This window comes from Taeniopygia guttata, chromosome 7, assembly GCF_048771995.1.
Source record: "Taeniopygia guttata chromosome 7, bTaeGut7.mat, whole genome shotgun sequence".
Classification (NCBI taxonomy): Eukaryota; Metazoa; Chordata; class Aves; order Passeriformes; family Estrildidae; genus Taeniopygia; species Taeniopygia guttata.
Window position 1 is genome coordinate 16,370,023 of NC_133032.1, and position 18,747 is coordinate 16,388,769.

The 18,747-nt window shown below is 39.2% G+C and overlaps 1 protein-coding gene across 4 annotated transcripts in view; it reads left to right on the forward strand.

Annotated features, from left to right (window-relative positions):
* The first annotated feature begins 5,785 nt into the window (after positions 1-5,785).
* The window catches only part of RAPGEF4 (Rap guanine nucleotide exchange factor 4), a 150,952-nt gene continuing 137,990 nt past the window's right edge, over positions 5,786-18,747 (forward strand). Inside the window, exons 1-3 of one of the 4 annotated variants that reach the window (XM_030277473.4) lie at positions 5,786-6,051; positions 17,418-17,560; positions 18,636-18,724. In XM_030277473.4, the coding sequence (XP_030133333.4) occupies positions 5,987-6,051; positions 17,418-17,560; positions 18,636-18,724 (297 nt within the window). In that variant the 5' untranslated portion in view covers positions 5,786-5,986. Of the gene's footprint in view, positions 6,105-17,417; positions 17,561-18,635; positions 18,725-18,747 lie in introns of all 4 variants that reach the window. The other 3 variants (XM_030277476.4, XM_030277472.4, XM_030277474.4) reach the window with 3 other exon arrangements.

An 18,747-nucleotide genomic window follows, 5' to 3' on the forward strand; every position in this document is an offset into this window, starting at 1 on the left:
TGTGTGTCATGTATGATCTTTACCTCTAGCAGACCATATTGTATTGTCCAAGTAAATATAAAGCTCTGAATGCTTTCATTATAGTACTTCTGTGATGCCAACTACAGTCCTGTTCTTAGAGTAGTGAAGAACACTTATACAAAAAGGAAATCTCAGACTTATTGAATGTCCTGGAATTTCATTGCATGTATTTCTGAAATTATCACTTGCACTAGAATAATTTTTGAATTTTATCTGAATTACACGCATAGTAGTGTATCTTCTTTACTGAAAGAATTTACAGAAAATAACTATTTAGTTTCTTTAATCACTGCAGATCATGAGTCATTATTTCATATAAAGTCTAATTAAATTACATGTCCCAATTATATAGGACTCATTCACAGAGCTTTTTAGGAGTGCTTAATTTGATATGAATAATGTTTTACAGCTCTCAATTTTGCAAACAAGGAATCAGTGTGACAGCTAAGGCATTGGAAGCTAGAGAAGGAAGGCTATTGAAAACACCTTTCATGTGTTTTCACCTTTCATTACAAGAATTTTATTTGCCTGGAATCAAAGTACCATGTTCCTTTTGCCCTTGAAAACCTCAGATTATAAGGGGAGGTGTGGTAATCACATAAATAAAAGTGTCTACTACTGAAAGGTTGTTTCATAAATTACCACAAAGGAGTTCTGAGAGACTGCAGTCAAATGATTTTATGCCCCATATCTCATGAATAATACACATGCACAAATAAATAGAAGAATCTCAGCATTGTATCAGAGTCTTGACATTGCATCAGAATTTTGTTTTTTAAGTGTCTATGCATCAATACAAAAACAAATTGAGAAAAAAAAATAGCTACATTTGACTTCTGGAACTGATTGCTAGGAGCAATGGGGAACACACCAGGAAGAGTAAATTTCCCATAGTGATCAAGCAATGTTGAAATTAGATTTGGGTTTGAAACTAATTTGAATTTAGTCTGAAAAGATCAATGTAATGAAAATAAGGGTCCTAAGGAAAGCTACCTTATACACATCACAAATTTTCTTGCTGAGGTATCATCTGTGAGGACATAGAAACCATTAGGTTATTTAATTGAGTACTTTGTTCCTAGAAATTCACAGGCTTTCCCTCAGACTTCACACAGCAAAATGATGCAAACTAGGTATTTTATAATAATAAATAATAATAATCTAATGGTTTCAATAGCATCTGTAGCAAATTTAGGGGCAGATCATGAACTGTTGCACTTCCTGTCCAATTTAGCTATCTGTACCTAGCAGAGAGAGCTGACACCAAGTTGTGAAGATAAAACTTGGCCTGAACAGTTAAAATATGCTCATCTGGCTCTGTAGGTAAGCAAAACCATATTTTCTTTCAGCCTTTGATGAAAATCTATGAAATACAGCAAAGCTTGCAGGGAAGGATAAATGTATAAGAAACTAGACATATAGACAAGAAAAACTTTCATATGCTTTTGTACTTTTGGTTAAAGAATGACTGAATAATTACAATCTAATAATTAATTCCATTAGCCATGATAAGTATCTTCCAGAGAAAGTGAGACATTTGAGCTGTCAATACAGTGTGGACAAGGCACACTGGAGTTTCCAGGTGCATGCTTTGTGTTCTAAATGAACACTTGTAGGGTCAGGCTCAGCTGAGGCAGCACAGCTGCTTTCAGGCAGTGAGGAGCTGAAATAACCTGTCAGGCTCTTGTGGGTGTGTGGAGAGCCAGCCTAGCACTTCATGAATCCTATTCCTATGACTGGGCACAAAGCCAGACCCTTTTCATCACGTCTGTGATTCAGCCCCTGCTGATCAGTTTGATTTGGGTCTGTTAAGAAGCACTGATGTGTCTGCCCTGTACTCCCGGAGCAAGGAGCAGGCGGAGTGGGTCTAGTGTGGCCCCAGTTCTACTGTCTCCCAAATATTGTACTGAAAAGGGTCATAGTGCAGTCTGAGTCCCAGCCTGCCTTGTATCTTAGGCAACTGCAAAGTACTTCCCTGGTATTTATCATCTTGAAATTCCTTATGTTGTCCTGGGTTCTGCATACAAAATTTTGTTTTAACACAATATGCTGATGTGTCCATAAATCTAAGCAATGATACATTAACATTTATTAAATGCATTAAAGCATTGCATCTTCAAAGAACTCTTGTGAATAAGTTAGAACTAATATATTTATTTCAATAGACTTTCCTGTGAACTAACTGGAGAGTTATCCTGAGTAAGTGAGGAGAAAAGGAACAAGAAAAAGACAGAACACAGAATGATGCAGAAAGGAAAGGAAGTCCTTACTTGTGAAGCTCTTTGGCTAGGTCATTGTATGCTGGGTTTTTTGATTACCACTAAAGAGGAGAATTATTATGTTGCTTTACAGCTCTACAGGACAGGTTTTAAGTATGTGTATCACCACATCTTTTGCAGCCCTTACAGCATACAAATCCCAAAAGAACTCACATGCAGGTTTCTGTGTGTTTATTCCACTACAGGCTGACCACTCCTTTGAAGTCCATAGGTGTTGTGTGTGTACAACGGAACCCATTTTGGTGCCTACAACCCTAACCACACTGAATGTGGCACTGCTGTATTCTAAACAAGGATCACAGTCCTGTCAGTCTCCATCTTTCTCCCAAGACTTCTGTGTGATACATGAATTTGAACTATTGCTTGAGGTAGAATTTATGTGCTCATTCTGGACTTATACTATTTAAATTTTCTTCCATATAATAATACAAAACATGCTTAAAATCAGCTTCAGTGAAATTATTTCTGCAGTTACTTGAAACTCCTTTAAGTTTTTGGTATAATTAGTCTACAAAGAGTTTTCCACGGTAGCTCTCCTTTGTACTCCATTACCATGTAACCTTAATAAACCTAATAAGTAATTTTTTTTTCAAGCTCTAACAACTATGATTTAGCCTTTGATTAATATTTTTCACATCACATTTCTAATTGAAGAGAATTTATCTTTTTCTGGAAAACTTTAGTAAGATCTCATTGGCTGTATTTGAGTAAAAGTGCAGGAACGAGTATTTGTACCGGCCAAAAAAAGCAAAGAAATAGTCAAAGTACTAAATTCAACATGATTTGCCTTATGTCCCATAATGCAAACAACAGTTTGGACCCCACACATTTGAACACTTATTCTTACAGGCAGGGGATAACTTGAAGGCTGGCTAATTTCTTGTTTTCTGTGGTTTAAGGGCTTCTTAAGAGCATGGCCCTGTAACTCCTTCCTAAACTGTGGAAAGTTAAAAGGCCAGCTGATCTTTCACATACCTCAGCAATACCTGGCAATTCTCCATTTCTCAGCAGCAATCTCCTTTGAAAGCAGCTCCCATTTTAATTTATTAGCTGCATAGGCACATCTCAGATTCTAAAAAATCCCATTAGCCTTCTGTTCAATAAGGGGAAATTAAATCTCAAATATCTATTTTAATAATATTTTTTTTCATACGAGTGTATAGCTTAGAAATGTAATGAGGAATGGGCACTGTGAGGCAGCAGGAGGAGGTACAGGGTGTGTAATGAAGCGTGCTTTAGCATGTTCTTTCTAGTATATGTTCTCACAAGCAAGTGGGCACTTGACCCCATTAACATAAGGCCAGTACTCTAAAATTATGTTTCCTAGGCTTGTTATGGTCTAATTTCTTAAGAGTCACAGGATAATCTGTATTCTATTTGACTTGTTACATGACATACATAATGCTTATTTGGTACTTTTCACCTCAAGAGAACATGAAGTGTCCTGGGGTCAGGGATTTCTGATGTCAATAGTCAGGAGCTCGTGACATTTCTGTGCAGTTTGGAGACTCTTTGGTTGACACAGGCTGATTTGATTTCTGAACTACTCAAGTATTTATTCCTTGCTATCTAAGTTTCTCTGAGAAGTTTCACTGGTGTCTTTATTAGAAAGATACATGATTACCCATAATACAAATACCAGAGTTAACTGTCTTGCTCTAATTGCTCTCTAACTGGGACACATCCGAATGAAGTATGGATGCAGGCAAGGTTCCTGGCTCACTCTGGGCATGTCTGACTGACACAATCCACGATGTGTTAAAGTCTCTTTTAATGGTCACTCCACAGAAAGGTATCCATCTTTGAGTGGAGTCTGCCCACAGCCAAGCACGTGAGCAACACCCCCATTCCTTGGGACCCGAAGCGCTGCTAACCAGAGAGGGCTGTGCAGGGCAGGGCCGCGGCTCGGTGAGGCGCAGGCTCGGGGCACCGAACCGGGCTGCGCCAAGCGGCACCGCCGCCGGCACCGCCCCGGCACCGCCACCGGCCCGCCCCGGCCGCTCCCGCAGGCCGCGCCGCTCGGCTGCCCTCTGGCGGCCGGGCCGGGCCGCGGCTCTGATGAGTGTTTTCTCATGAAGTACAGAATGAGGGAGTTTCATTGATTGATCCGGCATGTACATACTGTGTTATAAATCATTCATTTGATTGAGAATTTAGAGCTCCTTACCTTTCAAGCTCTGGTGCCACTGGCTCTCAAACACTTGCATATTGACAAATGAATAGCATTGATTTTCCTTGCGTAGATTGATTGCTTAGATGCAAAAAATTCCCTTTTTTTTCCCCATGGACGATAGCAAAGGAAGAGCTGCAGCTTTGATCTCACTGACTGGAAGCCTCTTCTATTCCTCTGGCATACAGTTTAATTTTTTTTTTTTTTGAGGCAAAATGAAAGAATTGCCTTTTGTGGCATTCTCCTCTGCTACGCCAATTTCTTAGCTGTACCCATTTAGCAAAAGAGATCTTTAGATACATTTTCTTAGATTTTTCATCATACTGTTCAGTATACTGATGTTAAAAGTCATTTCTTTTAAAATGCTAAAGAAGCTGCTGCAGCAAGGCAACCAACTAAAAGGCAGATGTGATATGAAGTAGCACATGTATTTAAAAAAATCACTTGTTACAACCAAAGAAATTACAACAGAGAGTAGAGAACACAGCCCATGGAGAAGTCTGAAAGGCACTGGCACATGATCACCATTTGAACTAATAATTTGTCCCCACACTGTAGTGCAGAGAAGAGTTATATCTTCCTATCCTTCTCAAAAGGTACACAAGGCAATTTGACTGTAAGTGGAAGCTCATGGTCATAAACTGATTACTTGGTAGATACTATATAGAACCTGAAACAATTTATAGAACATATTTCATAGAAAATATTTAATGTAGAATTTGCAAAGCAGGGAGAACTACAGTTCTGCATTCCTTCCTTTCCTCATCAGTTTTAAAATAATGTATACATGAGTATCATTAAAAGCCCTGCACTCTGCAGGCCACACTAACACAACAGAAGGGTGTGGGTCTGTTTCACTGTACACTAGACTCACCTTTCTCATGCTACCTGTCGGGTTCCTTTCAAGGGCCAAATCCTGTTCACAGGCTACACTGCCCAGCTCATTTTTCAGGGAGAGACTTTAGCACACAGTTTCATGGGAGATGATAGGATGAACAGCGGACTGGAGGAAGGGTCCAGGAAAAATCCTGAAATGTGGAACGCACCTTCCTTTCACTCACCCACTGTGCGTTTGTTGCTGAGGGCGGGGGGACGGGACAGACACGCAGTGCTCGGGAGCGCCGATAAATTACTCCGGAGCTGCTGATTTCAATTAAAACTCTCGTATTGCCCCTCCGAACCAAGCCAAGGTGAAGCAAGGGGCGGGATCACTAAGCCGGGCTCAGGTGTGGGCACCGAGGAGCTCACGAAACACGGAGGGGACAGCACCTTTCAGAAGGGGAGTGACTCCCCCCCTCCCGCGCCGTGCCCTCCCGCGGGCCGCGCTGAGGCGGGGCCGCGCACCCGGCGGCCGCGGGCCGCGGGCGGGCCGTGAGGGCGGCGGGCCTGGGCGAGCCCATCGCGCCGGCGCGCAGGGAGGGAGGGAGGCTGCGAGGACGGACGGACCGACCGACCGGCGCGCGGGCGGGGGGAGCCGCCGCCAGCCGGGTACGCGGCAACCTGATCCCGGTCCAACATGGTCGCCGCTCACGCCTCCCATTCCTCGTCCTCCGGCGAGTGGATCGCGTGCCTGGATAAAAGGTATCGGCATCCTGCCAGGAGCGGCTGCGGAGAGATGCCGTTTGTATGCCTGTGTATGTATGTGTGTGTGTCTGCGCTGACACCCCCCTCCCCGCTCTCCATCAGATCCTGCCTTACATAAGGAGCGTGCAGGTGGGAAACAAAACGCCTGAGGGAAGCCAGGGCGGCAGGCAAGCAGGAGGGCTGGAAATACTCCGGGCAGCGGAGGGGACTGGCAGTCCCCACGGGGATTGCTGCTCCCCGCCGGGAAGATGCTGCACGTGGTGGAGGAGGGGGAGCTCCGGGTGGGGGAGAGGGCCTGGGGCTGCCACCGGGCACCCTCCGTATCGGCCATGGTAGACCACTGCATTCTGCCCTTGTCCGCCCTCACCTGCCCTCAGGGCGCCCCGGCGCACCTGCCGCTGCCTCGGCTCGGCTCGGCACGCCGCCCCCGCCTCCCGCGGCGGCCGCACAGCCCCCGCCCGGCGCCGTGGTAGGGCGGGCGGCACAGGACGAGTCCCTCCGTCCCCGCCGCGGCGCCCCGGGTGTGCCCCGGCCGCGGGTCAGGTGCGGGCGGGCGGCGGCATCGCGTGGGTGGGAGGCACGGCTGGCTGACGTGTGCTCAGGGGTGGTGTGCGCACTGCCAAAGATACGGGAAAATTATTATCATTAAAAAAGCAACGTTAAAATTCTCTGCAGTGCTTTCTCTCGGGTGCTGCAGCCCAAAGTCTCGCAATGTCGAGTCGCGTGGCGGGTGGTTTGAACGCCCTTTGCTGAATGCATACCTTTGATTCTCGGATTAGTTCGGAAGTCATTTAATACCTGAACACTCACTGTGTCTCCTGTGGTCTAGGAATTTAGTTTACAGAAATGTAGACCATAGATACCCTATGCAGCTCAAAAGAAAGCTATCAGAGAGAATTCCCTTACATGGTGTATGGCAGTTAGCTGAGCATCCTGAGCCAGCTTTTGACAGATGGTATAATTTGGGGCTGTGCTGTGGAGAGAACCATTTGTGCGTACAGAGGGGACCTTCCCCTTCTCGTAGTTTCTCCCCTTTTCGGGCATTTCTTAGTCTTGTAGGACTGCACTTATTAGGTTTTCATTAGCAGTCTAGGTAGCAAACCGTAAGTTAATGAAACTTTTGGGCTAGACGCTCTAGACACCTACCACAGACACTGGTCCTCCTCTATATCATGACACTTAAGACTAACCACTTAGAGATCAAATAATGCATATAAATGTTGAAAGCACTTGTAAATACAAACAGAACTGCTGATGGTAATCTCTAGACGTCTAAGAATCGAAGCAAGGCCTCTCTGTAAACTGACATTGAGTGGATGTGAAGGAGAACATGAGTCCCAGTACTTTTAGTTTGGTGATCCTGTCATTTCTGTTTTCCTCCATGCTGTGAGATCCAAATTGTGACCTAAAATTCAGGGCTTAATGAAGTACATAACCTTGGGGAGTAGGTTATGTATTTAGGAAACATATGTGTGACATTTAATTTAGAAATCTCTCTGTCATAATTAAGAAGCTGACCCTTTCTGTAGCACAAATTTCATTACAGCTATTAAGGTGAAACTTTCTTTTTGTTATTTGGAGTAAGCTAGTAGCACCAATTTGTTGAGTGGAAAGAATCAGTTTCAAGTGCTCTTAAGAATAATACCTTACCCTTTCCCAGAAGGCAGTCTATATATAAGACAAACCCATAACAAGCAAGATTGTAGTTTTTTTTCCTGGTCTCTGCTGTGCTCTGCTTTGTGATCATAGGAAGTACACTTACACATTTTATTCTGGTTTTCTGCCTAAAAATGAAGAAAAAGTGTTTTTATTTAACTTACTTGTATTTCTAAAGCGTATTTATTTTTTATAGATAATCTTACCTGTGTAGTAATTTGAATTATTATCTACGTCTATGTATTTTAAACCTTTTAAAAATTGTATAGAAGTCTCTATCCCAAGTGTGAATTCTGTGAATAGGGATCACTAATGATTCACATAATTCTCTATACAGTACCATGTGTTTTTACTAAATAATAAATAGAGTTTTAGTATGTTTAAGTCAATGAATATATTTCCAGGAGGAAAACAGTTCTAAAACTGGTATGCTTTAGAATATTAAGTGACCCTTAACAAAGACAATTAAAAATACATGTAATATGGATTATGCAATATAATTATGTGGGGAAAAAAAAGAATTCAAAATGGAAATAGCAAAATACATCATGTATAGAAATAATATATTTTGTATTTGTTCTTTAGGTTTTTCCCCAAATCATGTGTCAAAGTGGAACTACTAACATTTAAAATTAGAACACGTATAAAAATTAAGAACTGCCAAAATGTTACAGGAGAAATGTTGTTACTGTGTAGGGTACTAGTGGGCTGCGGGCTACCAGTGCTTTGTCCATGTGTAGTTACTGGCCACAAAAGTCAAAGATGCACACTTAAAAATCAAGTACATTGGACAGTTTTTATATATAAAGTTACAAGTGTAAAGGTAAGGAAAATTTCAGAACATTATGCTCTATCAAGAGTATTTTATTTTTGCAGATGTGAGAGAGGATCAGCAGTGAGCAACTGTACATCCAGGTAATAGCTGGAGATGTAAATAATTTTTCTCTTGAGGAAACCAGTCCTTTTACATTTGAAGTAATAGTTGTCTTTACCACTTATTTCTTAGGGAGCAGAAGTATCCCTCTAATCTTAGTACTTTTGTGTATGTCTGCTCTGTACATAATTTAAAAAAAGGGTCACTGATTTATGCATATGTGTGCAGTTAACTTAGGAAGAATGTTTTCTCTATTCTTGTGTGTTCTTTCACACCAAACACCGTCTGACCCAGGAAATTTCCATGTTGATGATATCTTTACTGAATGGTTAGACAATGTATCTTTTGGCTGGTTATGGAGTCTGGTGTTTTTCTCTGAGTTAAATGTAATCAGTGCCAAAACAGACTGGAGGAGTGGATCACAGGGCAAAGCATATAACTTCACTGGCCTGTTGTGCTAAGAATGTTATGGTCTTTGCCTAATGACTTATAAATTATTTAAGTAGGAATGGGCTTTTCAAGGACATATGATACATACTGAACATTTATAACTTTGTCATCCTTGTTAGTCTTGCATCATTTATGTTTGAAAAACGCAAAATAATGCATACTGGGTAGTATCTCAGACCTGTTCCTCCCACAGATTTGAATGTAAATTCAGATTGAAGCTACATAACAGCAACATATTTGAATCAGGATTTGGTTTTTTAGTTCAGTGTAACATGTATTTGAGATGCAAGCTTTGCTTAGTAGTAAACAAGGGATCCCTTGTGAGCATACAGATAGGCTAGAATAAAGAATTTATATTCTGAGAGAATTTTTGTAGAATAAATAGAGAAAATGTTTGTCATCCTCTATAACCTTTAATTATGTCAAAGATAATGGGATATAGATTTATAATCGGGCAGTATTAGGAATACAATTGCATTATGATGCTATTTTATTTTAAAATATATTTTTGTGTAATTGGTAAATCGTACACTGTCTGCTATATAAATTCCTCCCTTGCTTTTTATTTGTAACAAATCCATAGGAATATCACTGTTTCCATGTAATTTGCATCTGAGCAAAATCATGGCTATACACTGCAGTTCCGGTTGGCTTGTGTGCTTTGTGTTTTCTCTCTGTGTGGTGTGTGACTAAGCTGGTATATGCTTGGATCAAGTCTGTGTGGGAATATAGCAGCAGAAGGCACTGCAGTGGATGTGGAAACTCAGAGTTGTATAGACATAGCCTAAGTGCTTTCTGGCGCTCATGTGAGGGTGCAGTCTTCTGAGTGTGATGAATAACAAATTTATCTTTCCACATCATGCACCTAATTTTCTAGTTCAGTGCAAAGGTGCAGTCTTCGATGAATAATAAAAAACCCTTTCCATGCTTTCTTAGAAAAACCAAAATAATTGTTTGTAGGTCTGTGCATTTTATCAAACATGTGAATTCAGATTAAATCCTAGTGAGAGCTGGAGTTGTATTTTAAATAAGCTGTTTTATTCTTTGCTCTCTGGGTTACACATTTGCAGTATTGGCTTCCATTTGTTACGTGTGATTGCAGTAAGTTACACTCCTTTGCCGTGGACAGGTATTAAGAGGAGGAGAAAGTTATGTGTGTAAACATTGTCATAGCCCACCAGAGCAAGGCAGTATGTGCACATGCCTGTTAGGACATGATACATTCAAATTTAGTTCGTAGTCTTGTGAAGTGGCTGCGCAGTTGGTATACTACATGTGCACCTGTAGGTTTTCTCTTTCACCAAATGATACTGGAAACATGTCTGAACTCTTGTTGCCTGAGTTTTTTGACATGTTGTTAGGAATTTGATCTCCAAAATCCTATACTCTGAGCAGATTAATTTTCTTTTATAACAAAACTCCATGTTCCAGCAAAGGAATAAAAAAATCAACAAGCCAGCTGATTGAAACCGTGCCCTCAAAGTCAGGTGTTCACCAGATAGTTTCCAAAAACAAGTATTTTTCTATCTACCATGGCATCTATTTTTGTCTGCATCTTACAATTTGCTGCATTTAACAAAGCTTATCATTCTAATGATACTTTGTGCTGTATTTTCTGCACAGTATTTGGCATGATCAGTTACTATTTCTTCTGCTTTATCAGTATCCGTGAATTTTTCCTGAACTGACTTTCCCTTTCATCTTTGAATTCATCAGTTGTCAAAATGCATGCAAATGTAAGTCTGTAAAACTTATTTCATTGTTGCTGTAAACTTTAAATTTTTACTAGCTGTTACAATGCAGATCCTAAATTAGGAAAGGTGCATTTGGCATGGTGTTATTGGTGAATAGTGGTGGCCAGAGTTTGAATTGAAGGATATCATCACATGCATGTTGTTCAATTACAGATTTCATTTGCAGTGTATCTCAGAGTCTGTCTTCATATTAAAGTGCTTTTAATGTTTATTATGAAGCTACAGTGCTGGTTAATGCAATTTTATCTAAATTTACTCCTGTCAAATGGCTTTTTAACTGTCCTGAGCTCCAGTTTATGTTTATGAAATTTGGAGGTTTAATTCAATAAGATTTAGTCACATCTTGATTACAAAGCATCAGTAATACATAAAGAGTCTCACAAATGAAAGAACGTAATTCTGCATTTTGATTTCTCTTGAATTATTCTGTCTTTCTAGAAGCAAACGAAGGTGGAAAAGAGTCTATTTCCTACTAGATATATATTGTTCAGTGGTGTATTTTTATCTTAAGTCTTTATGAATATAACCAGTTAATAAATACATCTTTTGCCATTCACTCTAGATACAGATGTAAAAATTGATCTTTTGGAGGGATGCATAATTAATACATCAGGATATGTAAAGAAATGAGCACACTTGGTTGCTCTGTTTAACTCTCCAATAATTTTTCAGTGTATTGATCAAACTTATTTAATTGAGTAATATGATAATGAGGTAGGTAAAAGAGAGTCCCCTATATTTGCCTTCCTTTTGTCCTCACTAAAAAAGATGGAACTCATCTAACTGCAGCTGGCAGCCAGTCAGTCTCCATTTAACTGGCTGGACATTTGGTACTTGTGTAGATCAGGATTATCTACAATATTCCTTGTAATTCATGTTGCAGGACCTGAAGATTATCACAGGGATTCTGAGTGTAGGTGACAGTAGTAATTAGCTGAAAACTAAGCATGAGCAATTTTACTTGTGTTGCCTATTTTTTAAAATCTAAACTTCAGAATGATTTAGATGTTTAAGAGTCTTAGAAAACAGTGTTTAAATAAAATTCATTTTCCTGTTTGTCAGAGGAAATGAGTTGGAATCCCGAAGTCTCTTAAAATGACATTCAAGAGAAAAGAATAGTAATTTAATTATTGTTTAAAAACCTCAAGATGAGGCTTTTCCCATGACAAGGGAAAGAGGATCTGAAATCTGAGTGTTGAAAACAGATTTAGTAATACCATTGTAAAAAGTGAAAAGTGCTCTTGGTGGGAGTTAATTATCTTCTGTTTCCATTGAAGTAAACCCTTATCTGGAAACTACTTCAGATTAATTTAATTTATTGTAACTTAAATAACTTAATTTATTGTTAGATTTGAGTGCCTTACTCAATGCACTAATGCTAAAATGCTTTGATAGATCACTGATATTGCACTCTTAAACTTTCCTTTCTCAAAGAGGAATGAAAAGTCAAAGAGCCTTACAGCATTGTGTGGAGGACAGAGTTGCAGTATTGTTCTGCTCTCACGAAGGAAGGATGGTCTGTTGGTACTGGTATTTTTCTGCATTCTGCAGCATTGTTTTTCTACATGTCAGGAAAGGACAGAAGAAAGTACAGGGAGCATAGATAAATGATCTGGTTTTAATTGGCATTCTTTGGTGCTGTCTACTTGCTCATGTTTCACAGCTGAATATATTTTAAAGTACTGTTAAATTCACTAAATGGCCCATGGTGAGGGTTACTGGTACTTTCCAGCTCATAGAGTTTGCCTTTGCATCTTTGCATTGATGCTTTGGTTTTAACCCAGCAATGAATTAGTTTTATTTGTTTGTTCTAGTGTTTCAGCTGTTTTCTACAGTCTCAACAGAAAGAAGAAATAGATCCATCTGTCATCTTTCGTGGGCTTTTCATTGCTGTCAGAATTGAAATACTGCTATTTTAAAAAGTTAAAAAGATTAAGGGAAGGGAATTCAGTGCTTTCTTTCAATTAGAGCATGATTCAGGTTTTTGAACAAGTTTTATAGAAATAAACATTTTCAAATTCTAGAGGCATCTTATCAAAGGAGGTAAAACCACATATATTCTGTTTTCTCAAATGTCAAACCCACTATCAGAAAGAACCTAAAGAAAAGGACATATGGTAACAGAAAGTAATAGGTTATAGTTGGATTAAGTTTACAAAAGCAAATCAAAAAACTCCAACTTGTTTATTCCTTCTAGGTTAATAAGTCTTTCATAACATCCCACATAAACATGCAAATAGGTTCATAATCTTAAAAATACTTAATCTGAGAAATACTTATCAAAATAGGTTCTTTTATAAAGCTATGTATATTGCATGTGAACAGAAATACTTTGCCCAGGTTATGTATGTGAAAAATTGTAAGAGTTGTTCTCTGTCTGTATTTGAACTTTGAGCTTGAGTAGTTTACATTTAAAAATCCAAGAGAGAATTATAGAATGGCTTGGGTTGGAGGGTACCTTAGATTGTCTCATTCCAACCCCTCTTGCCATGGGCAGGGACAGCTTCCACTAGGCTAGGTTGCTCAGGGTCCTAGCCAGGCTGGCCTTGAACACTGCCAGGGATGGAGCATCTGTAGTGTCTCTGGGCAAACTGTTCTGCCTCACCACCCTCAGAATTTAAAATGTATTCCTAAACTCTAATTTCAGCCTACCCTCTTGCAGTTTAAAACCATTGCCCCTTGACCTGGCACTGCATGTCTTGCCTGCTCCAGCTTTCTTGTAGGCCCCATTAGGTACTGTAAGGGTTTGAAAATCTCCTTGGAGCCTTCTCTTTTCTCTCAGCCTGTGTTCATAGGAGAGGAGGTCCAGCCCTCTTGTCACCTTCATGCTCCTCGTCTGGACTTGCTCCAGCATGTTCATGTTCTTACTATGTTGGGGGTTCCAGAGCTGGATGCAGTGCTCCATGTGGGGTCTCATGAGAGCAGAGTAGGAGGGGAGAATTATCTCTCTGGACCTGCTGGCCATGCTGCTTCTGATCCTGCCCAGGATGTGGCTGGCTTTCAGGGCTGCCAGCACTCCCAGCTCATGTTGAGCTTAACAGCCTTATGAGGATAGACTTTGGGCAGATTTTCTTTATAATTGCCTTTCATACGTAGTCAAGCAGACCTTGTCAAAAAATTGTTTTGTCTATATAAAATATGCTCCTGAAATCTTCACAGCCAAGTAAGGAGGGGTAAAATAATCTTTAAAAAATGCCTTATTGACATAATTGAATAGAAATGTGTAACTAGCATTGATGCTATCACTTGTATATGTATGCTGTGATGTTGTATTGAAGAAGGGGAAGATAGATGATGTCTTGTGTGAAAACATTACTGCCAGCTAATCACTTACTATGCTCTGAAGAGGCAAATTAGTAATATAAATAAGAAGGCATTTTGGGATCAAACAAAGCAGAAAGGCTTGTAGGGTAGTGAAAATAAATTACTTTTGCTTTTCATGCCTTCCTAATAATTTATTTGGTAGCCCTGCTTTGCTACTCTTGAAGTGCCCCCTCAGCTTTGGCAACAGTGAAAAGAGATGTCAGCACAGCTTGACTTAAAATTTATTTTAAATTGAATGAGGTGGTCTAGGGAGGAGGTGCTTCACTTGCCTTAAAATGCTTTTACTCCAGCTCATAAATCTACCAAACGAGAGCTGGAGAATCCTCATTGGTTTAATGTATTTGTTCATTCTTTTAGATTAACCTATGGTCCTAATTCCATACATTGGTCTTGAGATTTCAGAAATGGATACAGGACAGAAGCTTTAGCAGAAAATCAAGTGGTAGCTGAAGACTCATTGAAATACATTTTTTGACTTTGTTTGTTCATGGATATGAGATTGTAACTCTGCAGCATCAGCAGTGAAGGGATACTTCGGTGCCATCAGCATTAATGTACCAGAACAGAACAGAAATAAATCTGCACCAGCAGTAGTTTAGCGGAGGAGGGCTAAGCTCAGTGAGACTGAGCAACAGTGGTGATCACAGAGAGCTGTGTTTAGGTACTCTGATGCAGTATCTGGAAAAGTCTTTCCACGGGCTTTTGGAGCCATATTGGGAGTTTAGGGATGGATATTCCTTGGGATTGATTTTTGCAGCATATCTTTGTGTTCTGAGGAATGGTTCCTTTTGTGATTAATACCGTTGCCTTTTTTAAGTGTGACTACAGTGAAAATAAAGCTTGAATAATTCTCCATCTGCCACCAGTAGTACTTTTCTATTAATAGATTGAATCATTAATGGTCTAAGGACTATATTATAGCATTAGCTGTTTAAAAAACTGTGCTTTACAAAAAAAAAAACCAAGTTTACAGTAAGATAGCTATGATGAAGAAATAAATTTTGGTGTCTTGTCCTGTTTATGTTCCAGGTTAGGGAGCTTGTACTTAGGAAACAGAAAACAAAATTTGGCATCATAAATAGATTACTGTTAAGTTAATGATAATGAATGTTAAGTTAATTATAATTGCAAGCTACCATGACAATGTTATTAAAATATGCTTTGTAGAAAGTGGTCAAACTTTGCCTGAGTTTTGCAGGCCTGTGGAAAACCAGTTAATAGATGCCATGGTACATTTTTCTATGTAACTAATACTTGGCTTTTGGAACCAGATTAATTGCTATAGATTATAAACACTTAGTAGAAATGAGTTTGAGTGCTACTAATACCACTGTTACACTGCAGTCTGAAATTTTACACAGGCAAAATTTCATATGCTCCCCTAAGGGTAAGGGCCACCTCAGCTTGGGAAACCTGTTGTTAATTCTGTACTCCTTTAACACTAAGGACATTTCCCAGGAGCTCTGAAAAAAAAAAAATGTGAAGGCATCTTGTTGTCAAACAAGTTGAATCCTTGTTAATTTTTATGAATAAAAATTCATGATCTTAACCAAACAGCTAAATCTTGAATTGGATGATTTTCTGAGAGTGATCTCGCCCTTTTGAGTTGTTGGGTTTTGCTGTTATTTTTGAGAGTCTGTAAATTAAGGTAGTTAGTGTTTCAAGAGTTAGTGTCATTTGGGTAGGGATCTTGTATAAGTAGATTGTAAATCTGTTTGCAAGCTGCACCTCCTAATCTTCTTAAAAGGATTTTGACAAGAGAGTTAATGCTTATTAGTACTTGTCAGCTAGTGCACAGTCAAGAAAAAAAGAAATGGGTGAAAATCTTGCATGAAATATTTCAAAAGAGAGCTATTGTAGTTGATTGTAGTTTGAAGTGGTAAGAGGATGTCACTGTGATGTAGAAGCAAGTGCATACACCAGAGAATTATTATTCTCATTTGTAGTTAATAAGGGTAAATTGGAGTATAAACGAGAATAGAGATTTAATCCCTCCTAGACATAATTTAATAAGAAAGATGAGATACTGTGATTCAATGCAAGTAGGATCTGGGTTTTTTCACTGAGACAAAGATTTTGATTCCTTGAAGTCTTTGATTTCAAAGAGGAATCTTTAAAAATCTTGTTGGAAGGAGTGTTGCACTGTTAGTATAACAATAAGGTGAATAAAGATATGTATTTGTGAACTTAGTCTTCTTTCATTATAGCTGCCTGACTTCTTTTCATTATAAGCTCATCCACTGGCGAAAAGGACAGTAAAATTTTTTTGTCAGTAAAATTAACTAGCAACATTTGATTGAGTGATAAGTCTAATGATTACAAGCAGTTATCTCTCTTTCTGTTATGCCTTTATACATGAATAATTTCATCTGATCCAGCATGATGTCCTAGGAAAATTCTCTTTCTTTCTGTCCTTAGTGGTTTGCCTTTAGTCTGTTATAATTTCTTTTTCTAATGCTGTCAGCTAGTGTTTGGCTTACCTGCTGATTTATAATACTTGATAATCACATTTAAAGGGTGATACAGAGCTAATTAACTTTGTTTTTATAAATATGTAGTAATATGCTGAACTGCTGGTCTACATGCTACTTTGTTGTAGAGAGTTCTGCAATTTTATTTTTCTTGAAATCTTGGTTTTTTAAAAAGGTGTTACTGTAAAAGATTTTAAATATTGGAATTAAAGCTCGTGACTGTTACTGTTGAAAAATAAAGATCCTTGCTTGCATATATAATTTATCCAACACTAAGAGACAGAAACTTTGTGGAAGAGAATATACATATTAAAGTTTTCCTTCTTCCTTGAAAGTGAGAAGAGGAAAGTCAGTTTATAGTCAGTAAAATGCAGAAGAGAAGCTTGGATGTAGGAGTTACTGTTGGTATCTAATGCTTTCCCTTTAGCTACATAGAGAACATATGTTTTGGGCACTGATTCCACAGACCTCTTGTGTGTTTGGACATCTGTTTGTTAATGCTTTCTTACAAACCTAAAACTATATATCATTCAAAGATCTTTAGTATAAGGGCTGTATCATCATGTATACTTGTACAGTGATGCTGCATTGAGACTTTGGTGCTAAGTGGGCTTCTGGACACTGCCTGTGTTGAAATGATAAGAATAATGCTCAAGTTGATAAAGAGCAGTTGTTAGGATGTCTTGGAAGGACTTAATTATGTAGTTGTAAAATGCATTTTAATTTATATTATAGTGTGATATGTAATGCAAACATTTTTAAGTTTGGTGCATGCAGGTGGGGATGTTTCTCTGATTAAGCCCTTGTCTTTTGTTTACTTTTCTTTTTTTGCAGGCCTTTAGAACGTTCTAGTGAAGATGTAGATATAATATTCACACGACTGAAAGAAGTGAAAGCTTTTGAGAAATTTCATCCAAGCCTTCTCCAGCAGATATGTCTCTGTGGATATTATGAAAATCTGGAAAAAGGAATCACATGTAAGACAGCTTCATATGATTATGTATTTTATGTAGATAAACTTAGGGGTTATGTGATTGTCTTTAGGAGATTGACAAGAGCAGAATCAGTGGAATGTTTACAGTCACAGGCATGGGGCAAGGCAGGACTAATGTGCTGCTTGCTCTACAAATGCAGTGTGTAGTGAGTCTATGGTAACAAGGCATACAGTGGGATGTAAGACTCTGCCACTGTTCTGTCGAAAGATTACAAGCCAGTCATTGGACTTAAGCCTCATTCTTCCCTTATAAATGTATTATTGATCACTTTTGCCAGTGCTTTGTGCAGTCAGGGGCAAAGGTGTGTCAGCAAGGCACATCACTGATAGTGTGTGGTTTCCAGGCACCTGGCTAGCACAAGCCAGACCTGCAGAGCTGCAAACTGCTGCAAGGTGCAACAGCTCCGTGGCTGTGCTGGCTGCCCGTGGGCTAGATGTAGGTGCTCACCTGTGCTTGGTCTGTGAAGCTAAGATGGGAATAAGTGGTAGTCCTGTGAAGGGAATGCATACCAGGGGAATAGCTGATGAAAACTTGTGGTATTAGTAAAGTCTCAGAAACACCTCAGGTAAATCTGGCATGCAGCACTGGGGTTTGCTTAGAGTAACAGGGATTTTGATGCTCTGTAATCGCACAGTTGACATCAAAGTCTTGCAGTTGCTGTTCAGCCGGAACTCTTACTGAATTCATTGGTAGCTGTATCTGCACTAGAAGATTGTGAATTTCAAAGGGACATTGTTCAGAAAAGCTTTTTCCTTGTTTGTTTTGTTTCTTTGGTTTGTTAATTAACTAAGAGAACAGTAGAACAAACTGGGGAGAAGAGTGAAGCACTTCTGTGTGCTTTCATTGTTTCCATAGTGTATTGACTAGTTTACTAAAATATGTACTTTCTTTCTAGTGTAACTGGAAGTATTACTGTAATAGTAAATAAGTAATCTCATATGGCAAATTGTATGGTGCCAGCAGTAACTGCAGTATTGCAGTAATATGTGAGAAGATGTTTATTACTGTTGCTAAACTTAAAGTGATAACTCTTATTTACAAGATTTCATCTTTCCAGTATTCCGTCAGGGTGATATTGGGACGAATTGGTATGCTGTCCTGACAGGATCACTGGATGTGAAGGTGTCTGATACAAGCAACCACCAGGTATGATAGATTTTTCATTGCGA